Genomic DNA, 16826 nt, shown 5'->3' on the forward strand with positions numbered 1-16826 from the left:
TGATAATCTTTCTCTCACACTACATTTAAACGTAGAATGCAAAACAAAGAAAAATTCCCAAAGAAAACAAAGAACAAGACTTCTGTTCTGAAGTGGGCAAACCCCTCCCCCAGCTCTTTCTCCCTCAGGGCCTTAGCCTTCTGCTTTACCTCTCAGAGTACTAGAATTCCAGGCATAACACCAACCAGCAAATATCCCTTACACAGTATCCGAAAGGCTAGCATGGTGCCTCACATTTATAACACTTGGGAGACTGAGGCAGGAGAACTGTCCCAAGCTCAATGCCACAGTGAGTTTAAGGCTAGCCTGGGCGGCTGGTGAGATGGCTCAGCGGGTAAGAGCACTAACTGCTCTTCCGAAGGTCCTAAGTTCAAATCCCAGCAGCCACCCGTAATGAGATCGGACACCCTCTTCTGGTGCGTCTAAAGACAGCTGCAGTAAATTACGCCGGATGGCTCTTTAAAAGGCTAGCCTGGGCTACAGAGTTAAGACTGTCATAAAACAAAACAAAATGATCCTTCAAACACCAAAATATTAAAACAGGATACATAAAAGAAAAATAAAACAAAAACACTCTGATGTGTTGACTGTTACAAGTAAGAAATACTCATCAAAATATACTACTAAAAGCTGGGAGGATGGGGAGAGATGGCATAGCAGTTGAGTACTTATTGTTTTTACGAAGGACCTGGGTTCAAGTTCCAGTGCCCATATGGTGGTTCACAACTACCTGTAATAGTTCTAGGGGACCCCAATCCTTCTTCTGGCTTCTTGGGCACCAGGCACATGTGCAGTACACATATAATACATGTAGTCAAAATACTCATACACATAAAATAAACAATAATAAAAACTGAGTAGAGTGGTGTACACCTTTAATCCCAGTAGTCAGGAGACAGAGGAAGATTCTCTGAGTTTTGAGGCTAGCCTGGTCTACACTGCCTTAAAAACCACAACTACCACCATCATTGTGTATATAACAGGGGGAAAAAGAGGAAAAGAAAATAGTAGATGCTGGCAAGGATATGAAGCAACACACTCACTCAGGAAAACTCTTTGGCAGTAGCTAATTCTGCAGGAAAGCAGGTGTGCTCCATGATGTAGCCACCCCACACTGACATACACCCAGCAGAAACACCTATATAAGGGCCCCAAAAGATGTGTCAGGATGACCACTGTCAACCTGGAATGGAAGCTACCAAATGCATACCTATGTATAAATGGTGTTATCATCTCTCAATGGACTGCCAGCCAGATTAAGGTTTACCACAGCCAGACATCTAAAGAATGGGCTAAGGATCAGAAATATAAAGCAGATTTTTGTAAAGAAGATAGTATAACACATTGCTACTTTGATATAACTATAAAAGGCAATCATATAGCTTTATGGGGTGGCCATGAAATCGTGCTTGTGTGACAATATGTCAATTACAGAAGGAACTGTTTAGAGATTTAGAGCCTTAGAGTCCTGGATCCTACTCCTTTAAACTACAGCTCTGATTATTTAAGATAGGGCTGCTGCTGCAGTTTACAGTTTATTTAACAGAACCAGGGTATCTGGCCCAAAAAGTGGCACTGCGATGAACAGTCAAACAAAACAAGTAAACAATGGGGAATTCAGACAGTAACTGAATAAACAGCCATGTCTCTAGCCATCTAAAACCTTCTTAGTTTAATGTGCCTTTGTGGTCTTAGAAGTGCTACTGCAGAGGTGGCAGATGAGACCTGCCAGTGGAGAGTATGAATCATGTCCTCCCTCTGCAAGCTTTCCTGCCTCATCTCAGAGATGTGCCATGCCAATAGTGGGTGAATCCAAAGGCGCACTTTGTACAGAAAGCACCATTGTCTTTTACAGACACTTTCTGTTCTTTTTTTGGAGACAAGGTTTCTCTACATAGCCTTGGCTGCTCTTGAACTGAGAAATCCACCTGCCTCTGCCTCCCAGTGCTGGGATTAAAGATGTGCCACCATGTCCAGCTTTTTTTACTGACACATGAAGGAGAAGAGGGCAGATCACAAGGCAGTCACCATATAATACAAGCAAACAATGAAATGAAAGAAAAGCGCTGCTAAAGGAGCTTGGAAGTGGAATGCCAACAGAAAAGTGCTCACAGAGGAGCAGACTTACACTGAGGAAGGAGGACCACACCTAAAATCCTGTCACAAGAGCAGGCCAGATGGAAGGAGAGACATAGTGGTGTGTGCCAGGCTTCAGGCATCAAACTACAGTGACACTGCTGAGATCACATGTCAGGCTTTCCACTTACTGTCCCTGAATAAGTTCACAGCATACTCCCTCCGGGCCTCTAGATGAGACTTCAGAGTGAGGCCTTCTCAACACCACTCTCTGAAACTACAACTCACCCTTAATCCTCCTCACCTTGGTCCTCCCAATCTCCTTTCTCTGCCTTTGATTGTCCTTCACAGCACTTAGTACCACCTGCAGAACCAGATCACCTATCTGTTTACTTTACTTTTGGATTCTACCCAGTATCTCCTCCCTTCACTCAAATGTGGGTTCTAAAAAGCATGGTCTTTGCCTAGCTAGTTTCTCCCTTCTGGCACTGCATATTTTATGTTCCTAATGGCCATGACCCAAGTCTGGTTTTCTCTCACTTGATGGCATTCTGATGAAACTATGTTCAAACTGGATTCTGGATAAAAACTACCATATTCTTCTCTAGGAGTGTTCCCTCCAGGCAGTTGATCTTATTCACAATGGGAAGACACTGCCATACCAGCTTTTGAGGTAATCAATTTTAGATTGTGGTTGTTCCTTAGGCCACTTTTAGATGTTAAGCCCAAACAGGGCTTTTATGATGTGGGTTTCAGCCTAGGTTCTTTCAGAACTTGGCTATGTAGTTTCCATAAGTCTTAGCTTCCTTCGAAAGAATTAAATTTGATATGTAAGATAGTCTGCAAAATTTGCAACCTCTAATAATTGTTGTTAGAAAGGAAGGCTAGGTTTAGACTATAGAGACATGTAAGAAGTTCCAGTACAAATTCCTAAAGACAAAGAAAATTAATATTTTTAAACTTTTTTTAAAAGGTCGACTGGGTCTTGAGAGAGGCCTCATTGCTGCTCTTGCAGAGGATCTGGATGCAAAGGATCTCAAGCACTCACATAGTGGCTCACATCTAGGACTCCAGTTCAGGGGATCTGATGCCTTCTTCTGACCTCCACAGGCATTGGGCATACATATGGTGCAGAGACATACAGACATACAGGTAAGCACTCATATGAATAAAATAAAGAAATAATGTTTAAAAAAATAACCACCCTATGCCAGGCACTGTACATTTGTGTGTTGGACTTATTAGTGTGGATGTGTACATGTTTGTATAGAGGAACTCATGAATGTGGAAGCCGGATCAGATGCCTTTCCTCAACTGTGTTCCACTCTCATCTTTTGAAATAGGGAGCCTCACTGTATCTGAAGCTCATCAACTCTGTTAGACTGTTGTCAATGAGTTTGAGACATATCCCTGTCTCTATCCCTTGGTCTCCTTCCCCAACTCCAATATAGGCTTTAGAAAGTATGATTTTTGCCTTGCTTGTTTCTTCCTCCTAGAGCCTAGTGGTTATTTTATGCTGCTAGTGGTCATATTCCTAGGTAGGTGGAACTCTGGTTTGATAGGTAGTGCTAAGTGCTGTGGAGAAAAAGAAAATATCCCTAGGATCACAGGTCATACCACCGTTCCTGGATTTTCATGTAGGTGATGGGGATTGGAACTCAGGTCCTTATGCTTTAGTAGCAGGTTCCTTACCTACTTAGCCATTTCCCCAGCCCCCATGCTAGGTTTGTTTGAGACAGGGTCTCACCATGTAGTCATAGCTGGCCTAGAACTCACTAAGTAGATCAGGCTGACTTCAAACTCACAGAAATCCACCTGCCTCTGCAGGTATACAAGTACTAGGATAAAATTCATGCACCTTTGTATGTGGCCATGCTAGATATTTTATGTCCATAAATTCCCATCCACAAACTGAGGAGCCCAAGCTTTAGAAAGAGAAGTAAGGCCCACACAACAGGTATCAGACAAAGGATTTGTCTCAAGCCTGTCTCCAAAGAATATACCAATATTCTTTGTACTATACCAGGGGTTCCCAGTCTGGTTGCTCATCAGAATTAAAGGGCTACAGTTTAAGTTCAGCTTCCTAGGGCTCCATACTGGATCTATTGCAATTTATTTTGAGGGGGCCAGAATGCTTAGGATCTAAGGCTTTAAAAATCTGCAAGGTCAGCCAGGAGAAGGAACATGTAGTCTATGCAGAGTCTCCTTCTGAAAAACAGGAATTCTGCAATGAAAAAGGTTCAACACTCCATTGGCAGTTATGTTCATTCAGGTGTTTGGAGGAATGCTGTCTTGGGTTCAGATGATAGCTTATTTGTCTGTCTCTGCAGTAAAGGCCATAGTCATTTAGAAATGCAGCTTTGCCTAAGGTGCCCTCATTCCACAAGTGAGCAAAAGAAGTCAGATATCAAACTCTCAGCACACTGAAGTACTGCTGCATCCTGTTTGGCCTTCCTCCTAACTAGAACTGGTAAGTTACAAACCTATAAGGTACAATAACCATGAAAAGGCTACACATACAGATATAAAAACATCGTTAAGTTACTGAAATGAAATTCTAAGAGTTGTTCAAGCAACCTGTGGGAAGGCTGAAAAAAGATAACAGAAATAAAAACAGAACCAATAGGCAGACATGAGTTCTAACATATCAATAATTATGTTAAATGTAAAGAGTTCAAATATACTAATTAAAAGTTAGAAACTGCCAGAATGGATTTTAAATTGTGATCTAGTTATAAGACTGTTTACAAGAAATTCACTTCATATAACTTATGGTTACATGTAGGATGAGAGCCAAAGAATGGAGAAGATATTACCATACAAATGTTAATTAAAGGAATAGGAGCTCTATTAGATACAGACTTCAGATCAAGGTTACCTGAGACAGAGAGGAACATTATATAACAGTTAAGCAGTAAATCTACTAAGAAATAGCACTTCCAAATTACATGCATAAAACAACAGCTGACAAAAGTGTGAAAAATAAAAATAAAAAAGCTACAAAGTAGGCATAAGAACAAGTGGAGGTATCATCACTCCTCAGTCAACAACTAATAAATAACCAGGCAGAAAAATCAAGAATGAAGAAGTAACATATCAACAAGGACACTGAAGGAGTCACCCCCACCCCCAAGACTAGGTATATAACACTCTACCCCACATCAGCAGAATATACTTTCTTTTTAAGAGCCTACAAAACAATACTAACATAGGGCTAGAGAGGTGGTTTAACTGTTAAAAGCACTTGTTACTCTTGTAGAGGACCTAGGAGTTCCCAGCACCCACATGGTGATAGAAAACTATCTGCAATTCCAGTTTCAAGGGATTCAATATTCTCTTCTGACCTCTGTGGACACCAGGCACACGTGCGTGCACACACGCATGCAGACAAAACACATGCATAAAAGTTGAATGGGTGCTTGAAGCAAATCGTTTGTCAAATATCTGTTCTCTGTGTGGGCCTCACTTCATCTTCCTGAGGCTTGGGCTGCTCATTTTGTGGATGGGGAATTTATAGAGGTCAGTGCTGGGAACTTAACTCAGGTCCTCTGCAAGAGCAGTGCATCCTCTTAGCACAGAGCCATCTCTTCAGCTTCCACCCTCAGCACATTTAAAAGAACTGAAACCTGTATGGATGTTCTCCAAGCACAACGGAATCCAGTCTGAAATCACTAGGAGGGTGTTGGAAAAGCCTCACAAACATGGCAGGCAAACAACACATGGAACAAAGAAGGAATGGGAGGAGAAAGAAGTAAACCAAGGAAATAGATGAAACAAGCATATACCATTTCCCCTGGGTGGTGACATATGCTTGTAACTCAGCACTCAAGACAGTGCAGCAACAGGGAGTGGTGGTGGACACTTTTAAACAAAGCCTTCAAAAGGTAGGTCTCTGAGTTCCAGACCTGCCAGGCTACATAGTTGTAGATCAGTGCTAAAGCACTAGCTTAGCATGCACAAAGGCTCAAATCCAAGTCCTCTGTGTGTATGTAAGAAACCAGAGAGCACATGCAGGGGTTGGGGGGTATGGAGAGAGAGAGGGAGAGAGAGAGAAAGAGAGAGAGAGAGAGAGAGAGAGAAAGAGAGAGAGAGAGAGAGAGAAAGAGAGAGAGAGAGAACCCAGTTAACAAAAATGAAAACACCTATAACCACTAAAGGCAGATTATTTATTTAATTTATTTATTTTGTGAGAGCTGGAAATTGAAATTGAACTCAGGCCTTCATACATGATAGGTAAGTACTCTGCCACTGAATTATATATTCCCACCCAGAGGTAAATTTATAATACTGTTATGTATTAGAAAAAGGAAATGGTTTCAAATAAAAACAAACCAAAACTCATTTCCCAAGATTCTAGGGGAAAAGGGTAAACTAACCTCAAACAAGCGGAAGGAAGAAAAGCACAAGGGTCCTAGCAAAGACCAATGAAAAGAAAACAAAATCAATAAATAAAAACTGTTTCTTTCAAAAGATCAACAAAAGGAACTTGTGTCAAGACCAAAAGGGAAGAGCGTGAGAACAGGAGAGAAGAGCATCACACATCAGCAACAGCAATTTTATCAAATAGAAGGGCAGGTTTTGCAGACATCACAAGGACAACACGACAACACAAGAACACCACAAATAACTTTTCAAATTAATCTGAAAATAGTGTTCGCCTGACTTTTGTTACTGCATCAAAATCCCAGAAGGCAGAGAACTCCCCGTTGCAGCTCCCATGAGTCTATCATTCTTGAGGTGTGACTTTGCAGTGACCCTGCTGCTTCAAGATCACCCATGTTCCTTACCAGGGCCTGAAGGGTGGCTTTCACTAGTACTGCTTACAAAAAGATCTGGGGCCATCACTGCAACCCATGAAGGCTTGCACACTGTGGGTCCTGTGCTGCCTAGGCTTAGACAAATGAGTCTAGCTATCACTGGGATGTTTCTATCCTTGGACTTCTGTATCTTGTTCTCTCTCTCTCTCTCTCTCTCTCTCTCTCTCTCTCTCTCTCTCTTATTGTGGGCTTTCCAGTGTGTTGGGGTCCCTCAGCTGCAAGACATCGGAGTTTGCCACTGCAGACTCAACTCATGCCTGCTCTGTGTCTGCTGGCTGGCATGTATATAGCCTGAAGACATCTGCTGTTGACCTCCTCCCCCACTGTGGACTGCGCCTCCAGCCATTCCCCGGAGCTGAGACCTGCTAGACGCCCTGAGTTTACACCTTTAGCCCTGCAACCGGTTTCCCTTTGACATCCTCCTAGACTTTGCTCGGACTCTTCCAGACTCCTCCCTAATTCCTTATGTTATTCAAATGTCGTTGTAACCAGAGATTCAGTACGTCCTTTTGTTCTCGAACTCAGTGTTTCAGGTCGCCGAGGCAGAACCCGGTTCGTGAAACTGTGGGTCAGTTTCACCAGTGTGGACAGATACATGGCATCTCTGTATGACCTTCATACCGACAAAGAATTTTGTGAAGAGCTATGGTAGTGGGAATTTGTGAGACAACCTTGAAGACAGATGAAGATGAGTACAGTACTGGAATGCATTTATCTATCCATGGGTACCCATAGGATATATTTACCACTACTTCTGTGCCAGCAGAGCTCTGATCGTAGATTTGGAACTCTTATCCACTACCTAGTAGATTCCAGTAATCTCTCCATGGTTTTTTTTTTCATCCCTTTTTGGTTTCTGCCCCTTGAAGTCCAAGATTTTTTTAGAGTTACTATGAAGAATCCTAGGGGAAGATTTATAGATCCCTGAACTTACAAAAGTGAAATGAAAGTATTATAAACAATTAGATTCTGAATCTTTTAGTAGTTACCTGAAGAAATACCACAATACTGTAGGAGGAAACATCTCATTGGGGCATTACTATTAAACACTTTCACAGAAGAATACATGAGTATGAATCCAGTTGAGCCAACAGAAGTGAGGTTGGCATAAAAACACTTTAATTAAAAAAGCTGGCAATGGGAATGGAGATGGTTCAGCAGTTCAGAGAACCAAGTTCAGCTTCCAGCATCCATATCAGGTAGCTTACAAATACTTTGAACTCCAGCTCCAGGGCGTCCAATATTTTCTTTGGCTCCTGCAGACACTTGCACTCATGTGTGTATATTTCCCCCTCCCCAAATACACAGAAATAAAAAAGAGAAACCTTTTTTAAAAACAGATAATGTAAGAGTCCAGCCTTGACAGGCAGTTTTTTGATAGTAACTCAGAAAGCATGTACCACACTCTTTGGACTTATGCACATAAATTCCACTTTCAGGAAAGTTGTGAAAAATTGTAAGCAAAAAAATGGGGAGAAGCTTGTCTTTTTGTTTGTTTGTTTTTCTTCAAGGCAGGGTTTCACTGTGCAGCTCTGGCTGTCTTGGAACTCTGTAGACCAGGCTGGCTTTGAACTCACAAAAGATCTGAGTGCCTCTGCCTCCTGAGTGCTAAAGGTGTGCACCATGGACCTTAGAAGAAGCTTTTAAATAAAGAAATTGCATTAAGGATGAAGTAGATGGCTTAGTGGGTAAACCCCTTACTGTGCAAGCATGAGAACCTGAGTTTGACTCTAGCAACCATGTAAAGCTGCGTACAGTAGCAGCAACTGTATGTAATCTTAGTGATCCTATAGCACGTTGGGAGGTAGAGATAGGAGAATTCCTGGAAACTGTGGGGCCAGCTAGCCTGGTCCACATACAGTGGTAAGCAACTAAGAGATCCAGCTGCAAACCACAAAAAGACTCCCATCTCAATCAAGGTGGAAGACAAAACTGTCACCTGAGATTGGCCTCTGACCTCCACATGTACACTGTGGCACCTGACACCCAAACTCACACACACATACATGAACATGTACATACTACACATACACCATACACAAAGATTAAAAATTGCATTTATAAATAATTTGTTTTAGAATACAGCAAGTCTGCAGTTACAGAAGATTAACCATTCATGCTGTTCAAAAGACACCTATATTTCAGTTTCTAATAAAAGGTTATATATACAACTAAGGCACCTTCACAGGCAGACTACCTAGTTCTGGAGGTACAAGGCGTAGGGCATGGGCTAGGTGATGACGGTGTTTTTGCTAGCAGAGTCCCCAAGTGGCACAGGAGACCACACAAAAGACAGAGAGTGCATGTGTACACTTGTTTGGTATTCTCCTTATCATAAAGCTACTTCAATCAAGGGAGCTCCACTTTGAGACCTTAACTGTTACTAATCCCAGTTGCTTCTCTAAAGCCATACCTCTAAATGCCAAAGTGCACATTCGCTCAGTGCCCCGCAACTGAGATTAAGTTTTAACGCATGAAGCATTAGAGAACCCTCAAACCATATCCAAACCGCAGCAGGGACATAGTAGCTTAAATAAAATCACTGCAGTAACATATTAGGAAAGATTACTAGAAAAGCTTTGCAAGTTTTGTGGAATACAAGTTTGTTACTTAAAACCTCATAAAACAGAGAAAAATAATTCACTGGCAAATTCTAGCCAATGTTTAGAGATGAACAAATACAAATTCTGCACAATATAGAAAGAGAAGATGAAGAAACATCTTAGGATGCCAATACCCAAACCAAAGACAACACAGAACAGTACCAAAGCTAAACACCAAGGTCAGGGTCAGGCTTGGTGGCACAAACTTTTAATCCCAGCACTTGGGAAGCAGAGGCAGGCAGATCTCTGTGAATCTGAGGCCAGCCTACCTCTGAAAAGTTGACTTCTGACCTCAACATGGGCATGCACACTTACACATGTGCACACATATACTCGTGCACACATATACTCATGCACACACAAAGTAAACAAACATAAAAACACTTTAAGATGTTTAAGGGGAGAGGGTTGCTGAAGAAATGGCTCAGTGGACAGAGGTGCTTACCATCAAGCCTGACAACCTGGTTTCCGTCCCCAGGATCCATTTGGTGGGAAGGGGAGAATCAACTCTGCAAGCTGTCCTCTGATATTCATAGGAATACTAGGCTAGGCATACAGTGTAAACTCATACACAAATAATTAATATAAACAGCAACAACAAAAACCTAAAGCTAATTTCCTTCATGTCTACAGACACCCAAGCCCTAAACTAAATAACAGGACATACACTTTAGCAGTACATAAAAAGGTACAGATTACAACAGAGTGGAGTTACTTCAGAGATTCAAGGCTCGCTCCGTATTTGAAAACCAGCCACTAGACTTACTGTTGAAACGGTAAAGAGGCTAAGTTGCATGACTACATCACCCCCATCTTCCAGACCTTTCAACTGTGACATATTCTGAGCCTCAGCCTTTCTCTGTACCTTTTCTCTTATGATTCCTACAAATTCTATAGTCCAGAACTTGCCCTTGAGCTCCAGACTGATAAATCCAATTGCCTATGTACCTGTATAGTTGGCCTTCTGTACCTATGAGCCCCAAACCACCAATTCAACCAAGCATATACCAAAATAATTAGGTTAAAAAACAAAGAACCCTGAGATTGTACTGAACATGTAGTCTGTTCCTTAGTGTTACTTATTTCTTAAAAAGCAGTTACAATGTTTATACATCATTTATACATGTAGTATATTATACTATATATAACCTAGACATAATGTGGCACCTGTGTGTGTGGTAGGTGCATGTGTCCTAGAACCAGTTCCCTAGACACTGAGCAGTGATTGGTGACTGTTTCTAGATAAGCATTTTCAATCAAACATGTCCACCCTGCTGTTTTCATTGCTCAAACCCGTCTCTCTGTCCTCAGTAAACAGAAACCCCATTCTCCTAGTTGCTTAGGTCAGTATTCCTAGGGCCAACATTTGTCTTTTTTCATATCTGAACCCAGTCTATCAGCAAATCCTGTTACCTCTTCCTTTAAAGTATTGCCATAGCCTGTCCTTTTCCTGCTTCCTCCACTGGCACAATCCTGGTCTTCGTCATCCTTTTACCTGGATTATCACAACAGCTGACAACCTGGTCTTCCTGTCTTTCTTGTACCATGCCTGTTTCCTACATAACAGCCCTGTTTATGTAAGCAAAGCCTGCATACAAATGTCACAACAGTACAGTGCAATAAGAATAAGTACTCCGCCCTCACTTGCTACTGCTCGATCGGAGAACACTAAACCCTTACTCGTGCCTATCCGTGCCTATGTGACACAGTCCCTCCATACTCTTCTGGCTTTATATCTAACTACCCTCTGGTTTCTATCACTCTGGTGTACCATCTTTTCAAGTCCTCAAAATTGCAAACAAGGGTGTGAAGTTGGTTTTCTCATTACCTGGAAAGACAGCTTACAGCTTGTTCTCCTTGAAAGCAACCAAATGTTACTTTACCCTCTCCGAAGGGCATGTAGAACATACTCCTATGTGACCAACTTACATTTTCTCAAGCCCATGCATTCTCTACTCACTTGGCTTCCTGGATTTTTATGCAAATCATTTTTTGGTTCATTTTATACTTGCATGCCCACTTTTCTCTTTTCTAGAGGGCAAGCTCCCAAGGACAGGGACAGCTTGACTTGTTTTCTCAGAACAGTGCTTCAGACACAGATGCTCAGAAATTATTCACTGAATGAACCTTTGGCTAATACTCGAAGATCAGGCAATTGTACTGATTCAGACCTTGACTGAACTCTAGTTTTGCCATTTCCTGGCTATGCCCGAGCAACTCTGGATAGGTTACTCACTCTCATCTCATGTGTTCTCATTATCAATTGGTGATAGTAATCACCGTGTCAGAGTACTGTTGTTAAGGGCTGAAATTTAGAAATAGTAACATGCTGGATACATAAACTTAGTACCAGGGTACTCAGAACATCAGTTACTCAGTACTCAGCAACTGTTTAGATGAGGTCTCAAAAGCCCTAGCTTTTTTTTTTTTTTTTTTTTTTAAAGGCAGGGTCCCTGGGCAGTGGTGGCCCACGCCTTTAATCCCAGCACTTGGGAGGCAGAGGCAGGCGGATTTCTGAGTTCGAGGCTAGCCTGGTCTACAGAAAAAAAAAAAGGCAGGGTCTTAAGAGCTGGTCTGGAATTTACTACACAGATCAGGCTGGCCTGGAACTCTCAGTGACCCATCTGCCTTTGCCTCCCTATATCACTAGAAGGTGTTGATTTGTGCGTCAATTCATTCAATCAGCTATGAACTCAGCTTTGATCTCAGATGCTGAGACACACTAAGATACACTCTCTTTGTTCAGATCTTAGTTATGTGAGCTTGAAACTTATGTGATCACCACACCTCTGTAACCTTGTTTCAATTATTAAACTGTGCGAAGATAATACCTACCTCATAGCTCTGAAAAGTGTCTAGCACAAAGAAACTTCTCACTACACTAGCTATGACCATGATGTCTAGGTGACGGGTCAAAGTATATTAAGGACAGAGAAGTTAAGAAAACCAGGCATCAATTATAGGAATGTCTTCTAGGCTGGGAGGGGCTCACATCTAAGAAGTTCAACAACAATGGTCAGGAAAGTTGTAGTTTATGTGTGTTTGGGGGGGCGGTGCACGCACAGAGGACCTCAGGTGTCCCGCTCAACCACTCTCCAGCTTATTCTTTTGAGACTGAGTCTTTCACTGAATCTGAAGTTAAGCAGGCATCTAGCAAGCTCCGGCGATCTTCCTTTCTCAGCTCCAGAGCAATGGAGTTACAGATCTAGTCCACCAACTTGGGCTATTTAATGATGGGAACTCAGATCCTCATTCTTGCATAGCAAACACTTGGAGCCATTACACCCCTCCAAAAGAAAAGAGGAGGGGGGGTGCGCAGTAGACGGCGCAGTTCCACCAGGTGAGAAGGGGGGCGTCACTTCTGAAGACAGAACAGGAACCAAGGTGGGGAGGCCTGCAAAGGGTTCGTGTCTTTAAAGGAACTAGAGGTGCGCGGGGGAGGGGGGACTAGGCACGGAGGGAGGTGTGGCCTAGGCCAGCCACCTGAGCGACGCGGCCCTTCCCAAACCCAGGTCCCGCGCTTTCGGCCACAGTGTGCCTTAAGGATTCGCTTCTGGACGCTCCTAAGCGGCTGAGCTCCCTCACACTCCCGCCACTCTTACCTCGTCTTCCAGTCTTTCCCTCACTCTCCCGCCTCCTGCACCCTAGACGGAAATGACGAATAAGTAGTGCGTCGCGCCGCGCCAGAAAGGTTCTGCCGGAGCGGGAAAAAGGGTTCCGGTGAGGTTCACTGCGCCGGCGCGCGGGCGCGAGCGGTTAAAGCGCTTTTCGGTGTTCGAGGACCTGGATCTGTTCCCCCGGCCTGCCCGGTTCGAAACCCCCTCAGCAAGGACCAAGGAGACTGCCGCTTCCTAAGGATCGTTTTCCTCCGGCTCCGAAGCCTCTCGGCGCCCGGCTGTGTCCCTTGCCCTTTGACCCCCGTGGCGGCGGGGTGATAGGTCGGGTGGCCATCTTGTGGCGGCGGCGCGGGCGGCTGTTACTGCGGAGACCTGTCCCCTCCCCCCACCTGGTACCCCTAGCTGTCTGTCAGTCGGCGGAGAGCCCTGCATCCTGTCAGCGGAGGCCTGGGCCGAGTGCGGTCTCTCTCCCCGTCTCATCGGGCGACCCAGGCTGCTCCTCACCACCGCCACCATGTCCTCCTTCTCGGAGTCGGCGCTGGAAAAGAAGCTCTCAGAGCTGAGCAACTCTCAGCAGAGTGTGCAGACCCTGTCCCTGTGGCTCATCCACCACCGAAAGCACGCAGGACCCATCGTCTCCGTGTGGCACCGGGAGCTCCGCAAAGGTGATCACCCCCACCCCCGGGCTCTCCCATGGGTGTGTTCTCCCATACACTTTCCCACACCCCTCTAGCTTCTTAAGCCTTGCTTTGCAGGCCTGGGTCTCTGATTGAGGTTCTGAGATTGGAAACAGTGTTATTTTCTTTCTTGGAGAGGGAAACTGAGGCCCTGATGTTCGTCTGAAGTTCCAAGGGCTCAAATGCCCAGACTTGAAGTTATTAAGCTCCTTTCCTCTTCAGGCTCCCCCTCACACACACCTCACGACGATTGGTTCTGTTTTGTTTAGTTATAAATGGTGGCTGGGCTTGGAGCTGGGAGGCCCCGTGTTGGGCATATGGAATAAGATCCAGCCGTCTCTGTTCAGACTGCCTACGTTGAGATCTGGTGCAAATGTGTACTAGCTAAGTGATACTGGAAACAGCTTCTTCATATCCCTGTGCTCGTGTATTCTAATCTGTAAAACTGACACAAACTTACCTGTACTTACAAAGCCTAGATTCCATGTTAGTTACTATCCATAGACTTCAGAACAGGCTGGTAAATTGGGTAGCCCGCACTTTGCCTCTAAATTCAAACTCTCAGGATTTGACATTCACTGAGCTCTCTACCTGTTTCTTGGCAGGCCCTGTGTTGGATGCAAGTTTTTTCTGCCACTGTCTGGAAGTTAAGCCTGTCTTTGTCACTTATCCCAACAGTTTAACCTCTGTGTCCTTTATTCCTTATATAGAAAATGGGGATGATGGTAGTTTACGTTACTATGGCTTTATCATGTGCTGCTATCTTTATGAAGGTTGATTTTGTTTTTTCTTTAGGACAGAACCTTTCTATTTGGCCTTTCCTGGCCTGGAACTCAGGTCCATCTGCTTCTGCCTCTCAAATGCTGGGATTATCGGCTTGTGCCACTGTACTGAGTGCTTCTTTTGTTTTGTTATTTTAATTCTTGGGGCCTTTTGAAGTAGGAATTTTAGAGATGGGGGAAAACACAGGGCTCAACAATGCAGATTCTGGTAAGAAGCCAGGCCAATGGAGTAAGCAGTTTAGTGTGCACAGTTAGAGGTTTTCAGTAGAAGTAATGAGTTAAGACTGGGGAATGCCCAGTGTACAGCTTGGTCTTTGCCTTCTGGTTGCTCCATGCTGGTGTGGAGCAGCGGGCAGGTACAGTGCTCACTCACACTGTGCTGGGTTCCTTAGCAGAAGACTGAAGAGTGGAAGCTTAGTGGGATGTAACTTCCTGAGTGTCTCTACCCTCCTGTGTAGACCAGGAAACTGAAGTGGAGAGTGGTATGGTCAAAGTCTTCGAACTGATGAGGCTACATGGCAGGTACCAGTCTCCAGGGTTTTTCATGAGACTGGACTCTAGGTTTCTTGCAGAGCCTCCCAGTTATGATTTGCTATTCTGTCATAGCAAATGTCCTCTGGGGCAGTGAGTTAGGTAGAGCCTATCTACAGCGTCTGTGGAGACACGAGAAAACTATCTGTGACCTTTGCTGAATTCCCTTTGGCATAGTCTCTTGATCATCTTGAAATCATGAGCCCACCTCAGACTTCTGTTGTGAAGCCTTCCTTCTCAGTTCCTCACCTTACCCTATTTGAGTTTCTGAAAAATAGCCATCTAGAGCTCCTTTACCCATAATCTTACCTGACGGCCTTATGAAGCTGGCCGTCCCTATTTCATAGAAGATACAGCAAGATCAGTGGCTTGTTCAGGAATCTAAACTGGGACATGGGCCCAGGAAGGACTGCTACCAAGACTTAATGCTTTTTCAGGTACCTAGTGCCTCAGTGATCTTGATTTGAGGTGCTTTCCTTCATTGTATCTTTTGCCATCCCATCCAAGCACTGGCCTTTAACTTCATTTTAGTTATGTCTCTTTCTCTAGGTTTGTTTTGATCAGGGCCCTCTAATGCACTTAGAATTGTGTCTATCATGCAGTTAACAATTAGTTTAGTAGTTTATTTGTACCTCTGATAATGTTTTCTTGTTTGAGTAAAGAAAGGACCCTAAATGGGATTGGTTTAACTATCTGTGGCAATTTCAGAGCGGTGTCTCTGTTTTCCACAAGGTAGCACATAGGTTATTTCTCCACTGGTGAACTGAGCCAATTCAAGCCAGATTAGATTATAATAAAAGCAGGTTTATTGAGAAGCTGCTCTAGGGCAATTTGGTTTTGGACCTGGGACAAGGGACTGAGGTAGATATTTTACATATCAAAACAGACCTGGCCTCCAGGTTCTTCCAGCATCCCTCAGTCCCTACCTGGCATACCCTACCCCAACCCTGAACTTTGCAGCCCAGTGTCTGAGCTGCCCTTCCCCTAAAGGCTCTTCCCTATCAATCCAGACATTTTAGTCAGTCTCTCCTCTTTTCCCTTCTTGAGCACCCTTTCTCTACCCCACACCCAGCCTTTAATATAATCTAATCTGGCTTAAATTGGCTCATTTCACCAGCAGAGAAATAGCCTATCTGCAGTCACTATCTGCATGTGGCTATTGGTCATTGAAAATGGTGACAGAGAAGTAAATAGAATCGAGATTCAGCTCCTCAGTTTTATTAGCTGAGTTAAGTGTTGGCTGCCACCGTGGCTGGTGGCTCCCAGATTGAATCTTGCAGAACTAGAGTCCTTCCCCAAGCATCGAGATGTGTATTCATCTCCTATCCAGCGTCCCCTGTGAACTGATAACATCCTTACATTAAAATAGAAAAGGGTTTTATACTCTGACACTGAAACTGACTAGCCCCTTTCCATGTAGCCTACCCTGAATTTTTAAAAATAGCCATCTGTGCCTGTGAAGAAGTTTTTCTTGTCTTAGACATTACCCCTGTCTTTGAGTTATCACTAGAGTACCTACAAAAAATTATTTCCTCTCATTTAGGAATCACTTCTGCTTTTAATGTATTAGTTAGTTTTAGTATTAATTAGTACTTTTAGATTGTAAATAGAACTTCTTTCCTTTATGGAATAGTTGGGTATCACAGTGCTATTAACTGCTCACTCTCGAGCTCTCTCCCTCTCTCTCCCTCTCTCCCTCTCCCTCTCTCCCTCTCCCCCTCTT

At 43.7% G+C, this 16826-nt stretch overlaps 2 protein-coding genes across 4 annotated transcripts in view; one reads left to right on the forward strand and one right to left on the reverse strand.

The window, feature by feature from the left end:
* Tti1 (TELO2 interacting protein 1) overlaps positions 1 to 13225 on the reverse strand; it is a 49126-nt gene extending 35901 nt beyond the window's left edge. Inside the window, exon 1 of the mRNA XM_031372572.1 lies at positions 13099 to 13225. The gene's annotated coding sequence lies outside the window, so the exon portion shown is untranslated. The remainder of the gene's footprint in view (positions 1 to 13098) is intronic.
* Rprd1b (regulation of nuclear pre-mRNA domain containing 1B) overlaps positions 13221 to 16826 on the forward strand; it is a 47644-nt gene continuing 44038 nt past the window's right edge. Inside the window, exon 1 of one of the 3 annotated variants that reach the window (XM_031372573.1) lies at positions 13221 to 13778. In XM_031372573.1, coding sequence (XP_031228433.1) covers positions 13628 to 13778 — 151 coding nt within the window. In that variant the 5' untranslated portion in view covers positions 13221 to 13627. The remainder of the gene's footprint in view (positions 13779 to 16826) is intronic. The other 2 variants (XM_031372574.1, XR_004118999.1) reach the window with 2 other exon arrangements.

Source organism: Mastomys coucha, unplaced genomic scaffold (assembly GCF_008632895.1).
Source record: "Mastomys coucha isolate ucsf_1 unplaced genomic scaffold, UCSF_Mcou_1 pScaffold15, whole genome shotgun sequence".
NCBI classification, from domain to species: domain Eukaryota; kingdom Metazoa; phylum Chordata; class Mammalia; order Rodentia; family Muridae; genus Mastomys; species Mastomys coucha.